The sequence below is a fragment of the Ruditapes philippinarum genome, unplaced genomic scaffold (genome assembly GCF_026571515.1).
Source record: "Ruditapes philippinarum isolate M1 unplaced genomic scaffold, ASM2657151v2 ctg1239_1_1_1_1, whole genome shotgun sequence".
In the NCBI taxonomy this organism is placed as follows: Eukaryota; Metazoa; Mollusca; class Bivalvia; order Venerida; family Veneridae; genus Ruditapes; species Ruditapes philippinarum.
The window spans coordinates 248,302-263,058 of NW_026866030.1; the positions used below are offsets into that span (position 1 = coordinate 248,302).

The following is a 14,757-nucleotide window of genomic DNA, read 5'->3' on the forward strand; positions in this document are numbered from 1 at the left end:
GTAAAGACATGCTTAAAATGATATTTTAATTGTTAAGCATGACTGCAATAGTGGGCAATATATTTTTTTTTGTCAGAAAAACAAGCTGTAATAAATGTTATATTTTTGCATGTGATGATGTTAATATTAGCAGCAGGAACAAATGTTTGAAGGTTTCATGCTTGTCAAATATTTACACAAGAGACCAAATATCAAATAAACTGACATCAGTGTTATGTAAACAGACATTTTCTTTCTTGTGAGTCATGCATGTACTGAATGTTTTACATTTTGCTTTATTCGTAATGATACGATTAAAAGTGCATGCATTTTAAAAGGTGATCAGAAAAATTGTGATTTAAGTCGAGCTTAATTAATAATGATTGTGCTTGTGGTTTATCGTGACTTCTGTTAATTGTAATTTGTTGGGTATAAAGATGCAGGGAACCAGTCAACAATATCTGGCATTTGATTGGTTAGTTCTGAGAAAGGACTTGAAATTGACCAATAGTAACAACAAATGTGCAGGCTGGTCTGGCTAACTATGCTAGTGGCAATGGCTAATTATTTTTGGATCTAGCAGGATACAGGTTAATATATTTTCACTATTTAAGGAAAAGTACGGTTACTTTTTTGCTTATTTATTTGGTTTTAACGTTGATTTTAACACATTTTGGTCATATCTTGGCGGTTGGTTACCCTAACCGGCTAACCAGCTAATGACCAATTTCTCCACAAGTGACAGACTACTTATCCAGTTGATTTTCTGAATCAGCGGTACGAGACAAAAGACAATAAACTCAATGTCTGAGATCAATAATTATTGTCGCTGAGACATTTAACCTCGCCCAAGGATCTAACCAACGACTTGTGGATAACAGTTCAGGAGGCGCTACATAACACCAAATAAAACAATGTATAGTTTATTGGACACAGCTTCATTTTAATGCCTCTTTTAAATAGGACATGCATCGATTCCAAGGAATTTCAAGACAACTTTCCAGTATATTAGAGTAATTGAAAATGTAGACTGGATAGCTTTTGTTACAGATAAGATCTTAATAATTTAATTTAGAGGCTTTAAAGCAAGAATTAACTTGTAATTTGCGAATTAAGATGAAAATAAGGGGATTTATTTCAATGTTTATTTCAAATGTTTCAAGTTTTAGTTTACTTGTTGTAACAAAAGAATGATTAATTTGTTTTTATGGACATCTGGGATGTTTATTAAGACAAAAAGATAGAGAGTATTAAAATTAAAGTCTAGATAATTGGAGGAGAAATGTCTGAGCTACTTTTCACTACCCTACATTTTAGCATTCATGTGTAATATAAAAGGGCCTGAGATAGTTTAAGTCAAATGGTTATATGATTGTTGACTTTGAATAACCTGCCCCTCATTGGTTTGGTTCCCATCCTGCCTGGGACTTGGAATTTGTTTTCCATTTGAGGTAGCTCTCTCTTCTCCTGCCAGATATATTGCATGAAGAGGCAACTGCCACCTTCTACCAGTAGGCTCGAAAGACCCCATATGACTTAAAATTTGGGCATAAATTGTCGCTCTTGAAAAGGGTACAATCTCTAGTGGTTAGAAATTTAGTAGCCAAGACCCTTTTACCTGATATGCAACATCAGGGTTTATGTCTGTTCTTACATCAGTGCTTATATCTGTTCTTACATCAGTGCTTATATCTGTTCTTACATCAGTGCTTATATCTGTTCTTACATCAGTGCTTATATCTGTTCTTACATCAGTGCTTATATCTGTTCTTACATCAGTGCTTATATCTGTTCTTACATCAGTGCTTATAATTATATGTTCTTACATCAGTGCTTATATCTGTTCTAACATCAGTGCTTATATCTGTTCTTACATCAGTGCTTAAATCTGTTTGTACATCAGTGTTTATATAATTATGTTCTTACATCAGTGCTTAAATCTGTTCGTACATCAGTGCTTATATAATCAGTGCTTAAATCTGTTTATACATCAGTGCTTATATCTATTCTTACATCAGTGCTTAAATCTGTTCTTACATCAGTGCTTATATATGTTCTTATATCAGTGCTTATATCTGTTCTTATATCAGTGCTTATATATGTTTTTACACCAGTGCTTAAATCTGTTCTTACATCAGTGCTTATAATTATATGTTCTGACATCAGTGCTTAAATCTGTTCGTACATCATTGCTTCTATATGTTCTTACATCAGTGCTTATATATGTTCTTACATCAGTGCTTAATCTATTCGTACATCAGTGCGTAATATATCTGTTCTTACAACAAATAATTTATGTTTAATATAACAATATACTGGTCGCGGTGCTTCCCCCTCTTCCAATACATTTTAAATTAGATATTTAAATTGTATTTTGTAGGAGAACATTGTAAATTAGATATTTTGTAGGAAGAACATTGTTTGTATCCTTCGTCTTTGAATACTTCAAGGGGTACCCATTGGTATCAAAGATTAGGAACCCTTTTCCAACTAAATGTCCATGACCTTTATAAACAAAATATCGAAAAAGGTATGTAAAAGACGTTTTCGGGTGTTTTCAAATAGACATAATTATAGGCAAAATCAAAACTGTTCAATAGAATTTCTTTAAACATGATATCTTGTTAGAATATGATAATAGAAACATTTTAAGCGAAAAAAAAATTGGGGTCACCGTCCTCAGTTTTTGAGTTATCTGCCCTTGAATTGGACTTTTTTGTTAAATTCAAGGGCAGATAATTTACAATGAAGGGAAACAATACAATATTTTTTTCTTATTTTCATGAAGCTTACCTTCGTTTTAGTTGATATGCAAAATTTCAAGAACAAATTCAGAGTGGCTAGTTTTGTTCCCACTAATTTTTTTAACCTGTGCATTTTTCTTAAAAAATGGCCTATTCTTTAAGTATTCAAAGTACCTTTATTTTCATTGAAAAAAAATAACAGAAACGATGTAAGGAATTGCATGTTATTATGCATTGTACTCAACAATAAAAAGAAAAACATAATCCAGAGGTAAAAACAAGAATTCATTTAAGTATGTAAAAGTTATCTGCCCTTGAAATGACCTCAAATAAGTGGAAAAGTCTGATTCAGGGGCAGATAACTCAAAAACGAGAACGGTGACCCCAAATTTTTTTTTGCTTAAAATGTTTCTGTTATCATATTCTAACAACTTGCCAAGTTTAAAGAAATTCTATTGAATAGTTTTAATTTTTGCCTATATGTCTATATGAAAACTCCCAAAAACGTCCTTAAGTATTTAATTTTGAACATTGAATTACCAAGCTGAATAGTGCCACTTTTATGATAAGATTTGGAAAATACATCAATTTTGTAAGCTATTTTATTTTCTAACAAATAACTGAACTGTAACTTACCTACCCGTAACAATTGATGATTTGACAGAGACAGATGCTAACAAAGACAGGTAATAGATGCCAACAAAATTTCAAATATTTTGAAACTCATTTGTGGCACTTGTCTGTCAGGCATAATGCCACAAGTAAAAATCTTAAAGTTTGCCTTCACATATTCGATATTACTATTTTAAGGTAGTCTTACTGTAATGCTGTCCCACCTAAAGAATTCTAACATCGGCCAATATCGTAACAAGTAAAATGGTTTTCTGCGGGAAACATTTTTAATGATATAAAGATATTTCATTTAACTATTTTCAACATTGTTTGGGGAAAAAATAAATAAGCGTTTGTATCAGGAATATAGTTGAAAATAATCGATCAATAGAAGGAGGTCTATGGAGACTGGTGACCGTTGAAGACCGGAGGCCGGAGAAAATGTCAAACATAAAACAATTACGGTACTTTTTTTTAAGAAAATGATTAAATACCATTGTATGAATAATTCCTTGCAAAATTTACACAAATTTACGCAGAAAATATCTCTATTTATTATGGCAGATACCACTACGAATGTTTTGTAGATTTTCACTATAAACAATTTATTGTTTGTAAAATTTGAGATAGATATTAAAGAAACATTGATCATTGATAATATTTTTTTCAAACACATCATGCAAGATTTTCCACCTTAAATGGTAAAATAATTATAGAAAATTGGAAATATCACGTAATGGTTCTATGTTCTTAATCAGATGTGACTCGAGGTAAATCCGTAACGTACTGGCTAACGGTATTTAGCTAGGTTTTCGAAAAGGTCAATTAACCAATCATGTACGGTTAATAGATCACATGCTCCTCCATGTACTGAAAACAGGTCACGTGCTCCTCCATGCATCAAAAATTAAACGCGTACCAATACCCTGCGGGCTCCGGCCTGCAGGGAATAAATTGGTAATTACCGGATTGATATTTTTCAAAATCTTTGCTTACTGTTTATAACCAGAATTTAGTACATAGCTATAAAGGATGAGTGATTGTAAATAATTCAATACCCAAGATTTTGAAAATAAAAAAGTTCTGGATATAACCGATTTTCTATGACATAGGCCGATGTTAGAATTTTTTGGCGGGAAAGCACTACAGTAAGACTACCTTTATAAATGAATGTTTCGAATTCAAGGTATGACAAAACCAGTATTATGAAAATCCAGGAATGTACTATTAAGTTTAAGTAATAAAAGAAAAACATTAAATGCTTATTTATGGTGAATAGGATTGTGGATGGATAAACACGTTATTTCTTCCACCCATCAATAGGCTCCGTTTTCAGTTTCGCGATTTTGTGTGATCATCAAGGTTTCAACTGTTTGCTGCTTTTAAAAAACAAGGATTAAACATTTACAGCCTCAGATAAGAGTCAAAATTTTACCTCCGGTACAGATTATAGACTTGATTAGTAACCACAATGTGATTTTTTCTAATTTTGATATCATGTAATAAATATTAATGATTAGTTTTTAGAATTGAATCATAATTTCTTTTAAGAATTATACCTGTAAAATACCCCCAAAGGCGTTATGTGCAGCATGAAAATTCTTACCAAGTGATAAAAAGTTTTGAAGAAAAATCAAGGGATAATAACTTTATGTTCTTAGTGCTCTGCTATTTATATAATTTTCTGATGATGCCATAAAATTGTTAAAAAATGTGTCATGAAAGTGTCAAAAGTGCTTAGAAATACCTTAAATTAGCCTGTTTCTGTCATAGTTTCTGTGCAGTCATAATGTTTTTACAGACATCAAAGGCAAGGTACCAAAAACTGTTCCTGGAATGCTGATAGTAATAGCAGACGACATTCTAGACCATGTGATAGCCTCCAGTGAGGGCAATATTTGTTTATATTTACACCTGTTGTTGTTGTTATTGATGATGTAAATGAAGATGAAAAGCATTTTTTGTTGAAATTCACTGAATTTGTAACATTTCTACTAACAAGTTTTCCAGTCCTGGATAAACTGCAGAGGAAATAAAGGGTTATATTTCATTATGGACTTTATGATATTAAAAAAAAAACGCAAAATATTTAACATAAATATTATAAGGTTAAATGTTTTGAGATGAATTATATTTGTTTTCTTACTCTGTTTTAAAATATATACCTAAATATTAACAAAGTTTAAATATATAATTATATATGTATATAACTGTTGAGAACCATATTTCTGATATACTTTTAGTTCACTAGATTATGAGTCGGTATGACTATTCTACTAGCATGACCAACTTGAACAACATAATTATGATTGAAGGGAAAAAAAATTTCAGACACAATGATATTTTGTTGAGGCATGTTGATTTAATCATAGTGTCAGTACCAGACTTAATTTATCGCAAGAACAGTGCCACCCATAATGCATTTAGCTTGCATCTGTTGCGTATGTTTTGTTCCGTTACTTACATGCCTCGATAATTTTTTGTCTCCATCATTGAAGAGTACCTGAAAATGTCATTTTGTAATGATTTAGTATGTTCAAAGACAGCCTTGTGTTGTAATGTATGTATATAGCATCTCTATACAAATTCCTCTGCATTTCTCTGAAGTATTTGGAAAACTAATCAAATACTCTTTTGGGATTTATATACAGAAATCTGTGAATAACAAAAATATAGTATCGGTATATTATTTTCAAACTAGCAGACTTGCAGTACAAAATTAGCAGTTATTTTTCATTCATGTTTTATTCTAAGAAATACTTACCTGACAGCACACCACATCTTGGTGGATTAATTGTTTTTGGCTACAAACACATCATTGACAGAACTCCCAAATTCTGTGCCTGTCAGTTCATAAATTTTGTAGAAAGCTAGGAAAGAAAGTACAAAAAAAATTAATAAAAAAATCTGCAACACAGTCGTTGCAGAAAGGAAAAGCCGCCCTAATTGATAAGTAATCTTTATTGAGTATGCCAGAGATGTCTTTATTGACAAGTGGTCTTATATGAGTGGTCTTTATTTACAAGTGGTCTTATATCAGTGGTCTGTATTGTAAAGAACTCTATTTACAAATGGTGTTACGTAAATGATTTTTTATTGACAGGTGGTCTTGTAATTATGAGTGGTCTGTATTGTAAGGTACTGTATTCATAAAATTCATGGTCTTACGTGAATGATCTTTATTGACAAGTGGTCTTATAATATGACTGGTCTGTATTTGGTCTTATAATGATGACTGGTCTGTATTGTGTTCTTTTCAAAAATGGTGTTATGTAAGTAATCTTAATTGACAAGTGGTCTTGTAATTATTCACAAGTGGTCTTTATGTGAATGATCTTTATTGACAAGTGGTCTTATAATGATGACTGGTCTGTATGTTGGTCTTATAATGACTGGTCTGTTTTGTATTCTTTTCAAAAATGGTGTTAAGTAAATGATCTTTATTGACAAATGGTCTTGTAATTATTCACAAGTGGTCTTAATGTATATGGTCTTCAATGACAAGTGGTCTGTATTGACAAAAGGTCTTTAACAACATGTGTTCTTCTACAAGTGTTGTTTATTGCAAAATGCCCTTTTAGAAGAAGTATTTTATCAGCAGTCTTTATATACAAGTGCTTTTTATCGACAAGTGCTCTTTATTGGCAAGTTTTATTTTTTGACAAGTGCTTAACTTTGTTCTTGTTTTCTGGTCAGGGCAAGTGCAGATTAGACAGGTTCCACTGTATTTACTTTTTATATAAAATTTCACGGTTATCTTTCTGAATTATAGACTTTAGATTTATTTTTCAGGTTAAAGTGAATGAAAAAAGAATGACATGAGTGAGAAGTAGGGAAATTTTTGTCACTCCAGAAATCTTTGGAAGGTAAAAGCAATGTTTGACAGTGGAGCCAGGAGGAGACGAAGAAAAAATAAACAGGTAAATAATGAACAACAGAGAAGATAGGAAGAAAATAAAAGTGAAATCAACTGATAGTATTAAAATTAAATGGGGAATGCATAGATTAAAGGTACATTATACCTCAAAAACACAAATAAAATCATTCTTTAGAAATGTTAAATTTGAAATATAAAACATTTTAATGAAGAAAAAATAAACAGAAATAAAAGTCAGAGAAGACAGAAAGAAATTAAAAGTGAAATCAAATGATAATAAATGCATAGATTAAAGGCACATTATGCCTCAGAAACGTAAAAAATATTTCATTCTTTAGAAAGGTAAAATATCAAATTAAAAACATTTACAAGAAAGAAAAATAAAATGAAAGACAGCAGATAGGTAGATATTACTGAAGAAAATAAAAGTGAAATGAACTGATACTGTTTAAATTAAGTTGAAAATGCATGGATTAAAGGCACATTATGCCTCAAAAACGAAAAAAATATTTCATTCTTTAGAAAGGGTAAATATGAAATTTAAAACATTTGAATATGAAGACAAAAGCATTAAATTTGAAATTATTTGTCATTAAAGTAGCGAAATGTGAATGTAGTATTTTGACTTCCATACAAAATACTTAATCACTTGCCAAAAGGAAACAGAAGCAAAAGTTGGTTTAGGTAATTGGCCAATTAGTAACTTTTTGAAAACAAAAACATAAACCCAGAAAATAAAAAGCCTTTTTGGGAAATAAAAATTGCATTTCTGAGGAATTATGGGCCTTTAAAGAGAAGATATTAAATATTCAAGTATTATTAATATAAAGATAAGCACAGCGATTTAGCAATGAAAGTAGGATACCATTTCATTCTGTTTAATTAAAAAAAAATCTTTAAACATAGCTTAAAAACTAATGATTTATTGCACTTCTTTATTTGACTTGTATAAATTTTATTTTTGGAGTTAACATGAATAAAACATTATGACAATTGCGTACACTGGTAATAAATGCCTTGTAACAAACCAACCACATTACCAATTCAAAAAGGAAAACAAATAGAAAATAATCTTTTAAAAACCTTTAAAGAAATGGGAAAAACAAACTGTTCTGTTTTTAATTTAATATTTTTTATTACAAATAAAAACCTTTTTTCCTACCCTTTTTATAAATCCTTTTAAAGAAAAAATTTGGGGAATTTTTCTTTTTCTTACATATTATTTTTAATTTAAAATTTTTTTTAAAATTTTCTCATGTTTAAATGTTTTTGCAAAGTTTTTATCTTTTGTTTACTTAAACTTGATAAAGAAACACTTATTTTTTCCCTTTTTTCCTTTTAAAAACCCAAAGGGGGGAGCTGTTAATTAATAGTTTATTTATGTAGTTTGAGGTGCAACAAGTTTAAGTGATTAATGCAGAATAATGTGCATGCATAAATTTATTGGTTATATTATTGCATAAAACATATTTTGTTCAATTTAGAATGAATGGGTAATTTATTATAATGTTTATTTTCCTGTGTCAGCATAAATTTTTTGATAATTCAATCAGGAGTGCTTAGAGCAATAATGATTGTATTGCACATTTAAAGGGATGCCACTGAGGTTTTTTTGACATGACAGGAAATATGTTTTCAAGAATGTGTAGCATCATAAAAACTATGTGTTAACCTATATAACTTGTTTACAAAACTTCAACATAATAATAATTATGATAATTTTATTGTGCAAAATGAGTAAAAAAATGAAAAGCGTGTAAACGCTTTTAACACAAATTTTGCCATGTCAATCACACAAAAAATAAATTTTCAATTTAATGATGTGTATTTGTCACGGAGTGAGAAAAATGTGCAGCCTGCCTGGGACTTTGACCTGGGACCCTTGAAACACTGTAGCTTTCCGGCTGCTTACACACTATCTTCCCCAATTAGTGAACAGTTCAATACAGTGACATATATTATTTTCTTTTATTGTGCCCCCACGTTAGTGGCGGGCATTTAGATTTACACTTGTCCGTCCGTCCGTCCTTCCGTCCGTCCGTCCGTTCACATTTGTGTCGCACGTAACTCAAAAAGTATTTGATCTACAGTTATTAAACTTTACAGGAATGTTGATCAGCATGTGTAGTTGTGCACCTGTGTATTTTCGTCTGGATATTTTTAGTATTTTCAGAGTTATTGCCCTTGACTTAGTAAAATTTTGCAATTTTCAACTTGTGTCGCACATAACTCAAAAAGTATTTGACCTAGAGTCATGAAAACTTTACAGAAATGTTTTGATCAGCATGTGTAGTTGTGCCACCTGGTATTTTCGTGTGGATATTTTAGTATTTTCAGAGTTATTGCCCTTGATTAGTAAAATTTGCAATTTTCAACTGTGTGTCGCACATAACTCAAAAAGTATTTGACCTAGAGTCATGTAACTTTACAGGAATATTGATCAGCATGTGCAGTTGTGCACCAGATATTTTCGTCTGGATTTATTTAGTATATTTAGAGTTATTGCCCTTCACTTAGAAAATTTTTTGCAATTTTCAACTTGTGTCGCAAGTTTCTCAAAAAGGATTTGACATAGTCAATAAACCTTATGGGCAGGTTGCTCAGCATATTTTAGATTTGCACCTGGGGTTTCGCTTGTGGATTTATCCAGTATTTGTAGAGTTATTTCCCTTGACTTAGTAAAAAGATTGATAGAACAGTGTCGCGGTGGGGGCACCCGTGTCCTATGGACACATTTCTAGTTATCTATTACATTTATTTCCATTTAAGTGCCCGAGTAAAAAATAAAAATTTATGTTTTCATGGTTGGACCTCCGTGGGGTGTATTACAACAGCCAACATGTATTATTTCTATGACTGAACAGAAAATTTTGTGACCAATTTGGATTAAATGGAAAAAAAGTTCAGATTATGTTATGTTCTTATATGAGTGTTGTATTTGTATATTTTAATATTATACCACTCATTGCAGCTTTAATGAGTTTTGTGCCACTGGAGATGTCCCTATTTCAGGAACAAGTACAGATAACAGAGTCAGAGAATGTGGTCAAAGTTCAGAGTGACCAACCACACTTGGTCAGTGTTGGAAGTGGACGTTTCTCTACTGCTGTCACAATCCTTCCACTTCAACAAGGTATAAATGGATAGTTCCTAACCACTCAATCCCTTGGTTATGTTAGCCAATATTTATTTCCTTATTGTGACATGTCAGTTTCCAGTTGTTTAAAAATTACAATGCCTAAAGAAAATTTTTATTTGAGGAAAAAGATATCTATTTTGCTACATTTTTAGCTCAATTATTAAAGGACTTGGGAGAGCTATATATTTTACTCACCTCTGCATTGCTTTTAGTATCACCATCACTCTTTGGTTAAGTTTCTGCATGCAAGTTTGTGTCGAATGAACAAATTATTGGTTGAAACTTCACACACATGTATTCTTTGATTATCTAACACGATGGGCACATGTCCTTAAACTCCTTTTTACAAAGTTATGCCCCTTTTCTTACTGTTGAGCGCTAAGAATAGTCTTCATAATAAAATTGTTAAAAGTAAATGGAAGTCAGATAAAGAAGGTCAAATGTCAAGGTTGCAAATATGCGTAAAAGATGCAGGACTTTTTGTACACAGGTAACAACAAATATGGGAATATTGGTGGTTGTCAGCAGGAGAATACCCTTTGTATGTGTTTCAAGGTTGGTATTTCAAATCAATATTTCCAATGTCTGGGTACCATAATGGAAATATATTATTTACAAGTAAATCTTGTTCTTTTTGCTTTTCCATCTTTTATTATTTTATCCAGGTTTTAAATATATATGTAATTCAGGAAGGACAAATATTGGCACCACAGACGCAGATACTCATCCAGATATTGCAATTACTGGGACAGGTGTGGAAACAGAACATTGTTACATTGAAAACCAAGATGGTGTCATTACATTGGTTCCCATTGCTAAGCAGTGTTACATGGATGGAACCTTGGTTGCCATGCCAACAAGATTGGCTCAAGGTTAGAAAAATGGTTACATATTTGCATGAGAGCTATTCTGTCGAGCTATTCACTGATTTAAAAAATCAACTTCAAACTGTACTTCATTTTTAGGTTATAAGAGTGCTTGAACATTATATTGTTAATTGTGAGAAAGTATTTTTTGAAGAGTTTGAGTTAGTTCTGGCATATTTTCAATGTTTGACAGAAGTGTGATTAAGTATGTTTTAAACATGCTCTACTCGATACTGCCAATACTAAAATAATGTAAGTACCTACCCTTAGAATCATGGGATAAAATATGAACAGCTTTATAAACTGCAGTCTAACTAACTTTTTAAAAAAATTTTGACATCCTCCAAATTGAATTTGAAGTCTAGCCTGCTTGGATACACATTGAACAGCTTGGTACAATAACAAACGCCAAGTACCTCAGTCTCTTCTGAGGTACCATGTTACAGCCACCATCTATTTTCTAAATTACCTGAAAAACAAAAAAACAACAAGTATATGACATTTCTAGAACATGACAATATTCCCAGCATACAAAGGGTTAATTATCTCTCTATAGGTCATGACATTTTCAAATTTTGTTTGCTCAAATCATGTCCCTGGAGTCAAATATTGTAGGCCATTCCCCAGAAGACACATGTATTGCTGCAATAATGGAAATTTATTTTTGGGTACATTTTCTTTTATTCTTTATGTATTTTAATATAATCCAAGACATGTTTTTTATCAGAGAGACAATTGTTCCTCGTGCAAAAGTAAGTTCATTTATTTTATGTAAGGTATTTGCAATGGTTTGTTGAAAGGGAGCTAACTGCAGAATTTTTAATAGTCTTAATGTCACAGAGTTATCTTAAACAAAGGGAAGTAACCTCTGTAGCCTTATTATCAAAGGCAATGATAAGTTTGTTTGTTTGTTTGTTTCATTTTATGCCTTTTCCCAACAGTATTTCAGTCATATAGGCGGGTAGTTTCCTAACCATCGTTCCTGGAGATTTTTCACCGTACTAGCTACCTTCCTCCCGCTAAACTCCCAAGCACCCCCGGGGATCAAACCCCACGCCAGAGGGTAAGGGTTAGAAGTCATCGATCTAACCCTCGCCCACGGGGGCGGTGAAATTGAAAGTAATGAAAAAAAATAACTGAAATAAATTTTTATACGGGGAAAAGATCTTTTTTAATTCGGGGTGACAAAAGGTGTTTCTTTTATACAAGAAATTGTTGTTTTTGAGCATTATTTTTGGTTGCCTAGTAACAACTATATTATACACATACAAAAAAACACCCACAAAAACAACAATTATAAGGTAGTTAAAAATTCTGAGAGGAAAAAATGATTTAGCCATTCAAAACATAATACCTGAGCATAAGATTGGGATTCCTGCCTGTATAAACAAAACTTGCTTTTTGAAGGAAATGAATCTTCCCATAATTAAGTTTTAGTGGAACACTTGCCCTGTGAAAAATGCCTCTGATGTTTCTAATTAGCAAAGTATATACCAGTTACAGACTCACCTTGACTTATCTATTATTATATTTTTTAAAGTTTTATATTTATTAATGTTCTTATACATGTACTTTGTTCAAATCTTTTGATTTGAGTTAAATGAATTATTAGAATAATTAGAATATGACGATTTGAGTGAAAAGTGTTGCAATGCTTTTCAATTTAGGGTCATTTTTCACAATTAGAATAAATATTCTGGAAAATCGGAGTGAGCGAATGATCTAAAATGTTGGCACACAAGTTGTTGATGTAGACCTTCATGAAATTGAACATTATCTTGAAAAAATATTTCAAGTCTTGTCATATCAGAAAACCTCAGTGAAGTCCCTTTAAACTGTTATCGCTTGTTTGAGTGTGATCCCTTGTTTGTAATGCAGAACTATTAATTTAATCGCCAAGACCATCTGCACAAACAAATGAGTCTTGTCATGACAGAACCAACATAGTGGGTTTGCGATGCGCGGATGCGCAGGCTGGTCTGGATCCATGCTGGTCGCAAACCCACTATGTTGGTTTTGTCGTGACGCGGCTCAAATGTCTTTTTATTACTAATATATATTGTCTTACTTCATTCAATTATCTGCTCACTTAACTGAAGGGAGAGCATGTGATCAGTTATCCAGGGGTCACTGGTTTGATCCTTGGGCAATGTGTAATTTCTTCTCCATGACAATTTATCTCAGACATTGAGTCAAATGAACCCTGTAAACCTCACTGCTGGTTCAGAAGAAATAAGTGGGATTAGAAGTTGGTCACTTGTGGAGAAATGAATTAATTATTGCTTATGTATCCACGAAAGTTTAGTATGACTAAACATGTGTAAAATTCAGCTGAGTTATGGCCAAAACTTTGTGATAATCATAGAAATCAGAAAAACAAACATAATTCAATGAAACATTTAAGTTCTGCAAGAAAGAGTGTTGTATGCTAAATCAATTCATTATAATTGCACATGGTGTAACCAGGTATATATAGTAGCTATTGAGTCAAGGTCTCCAGGTGTGCAAGTTTTTAAGAAGAAAAAAATTATCTTCTGCTGCAATTGCTGGAAGTTTGAAAAAACCTTTTTCTGGGGGAAAACGATTTTTTGCTTTCACTAAAATTAAAAAGTCTACAGTTGCTGGCTTAAGGGTTTCACCAAAAAATTCTTTTTAGCTCTGTAAATCCTTAAACGAGATAATGCAACAACCCAAAGGGTACAAAAAGAATGCAAAAATTCCATGCAAAATAGTTGATTTTAGTTGAACTTAAGCTAAACATTAATAAATTATATATCTAATTTATATGAAATATTTAAACACTAGGGTCATGTACATAGTTTATACAAATTTATTTTAGTTTGACTGTTTTCAAAGCTATAAGCTTACCGAAACACTCTTGAATTCATTCCTGGAACCAACCAGTACGAAGCAATGAAAGTTTCTATTGCTTGCCCCTGACAGGGTTTTAAGCCATGTGGTCAGCAATCCTTAGATTACTAATTCCACGAGTTAACCACTCGGCCACACCGCCACTCCAGTCATGTTCTTTGCTTTTGTTTTTGAATTCTGTTTTCTTAGTAACTGATGTTACAGAAAATATTTGAAAGGAGGAGGAAAAAAAAGCCAAGAATTATGTCTAATTATTGAGATAATAATTGAAAGATAGAGCCAATTCTAAGGGAAAATTTTTTGTGTTTGATACTAATGAGTTTCAGAAAGATTTAATTAACTCTTCATGTAAATGTGCCATATCTTATAGAGTTGGTCCAGAAAAATAATATTTGAGATGTAGAACCTCAAAAGTTGATATTATTAGGATGCAAATTTTTTATTACATTAATGTAAAGATGGTATGCAATTACAGAACACAAACTTCTAATATTTCATCCCAGGCTTCTAATAATATTTCAGGAAACAAACTTCTTGTTTGTCAGGACCCACTTTTTATCTCACCTGAGTACAAAGCAATCATAGCAATCATTGACTTTCCATAGCGACTGTTGACTTCCCATAGCAACTGATGGCTTCCATGACAATCATTGACTTTCCATAGCAACC

General features: G+C 31.8%; 1 protein-coding gene across 3 annotated transcripts in view; it reads left to right on the forward strand.

Moving 5' to 3' along the window:
- The first annotated feature begins 387 nt into the window (after positions 1-387).
- Positions 388-14,757, forward strand: part of LOC132731051 (pleckstrin homology-like domain family B member 1) — a 161,689-nt gene continuing 147,319 nt past the window's right edge. For 2 of the 3 annotated variants that reach the window (XM_060717152.1, XM_060717153.1), the window contains exons 1-4: positions 388-569; positions 7,128-7,255; positions 10,225-10,345; positions 11,041-11,223. In XM_060717152.1, coding sequence (XP_060573135.1) covers positions 7,211-7,255; positions 10,225-10,345; positions 11,041-11,223 — 349 coding nt within the window. In that variant the 5' untranslated portion in view covers positions 388-569; positions 7,128-7,210. The remainder of the gene's footprint in view (positions 570-7,127; positions 7,256-10,224; positions 10,346-11,040; positions 11,224-14,757) is intronic. The other variant, XM_060717151.1, reaches the window with a different exon arrangement.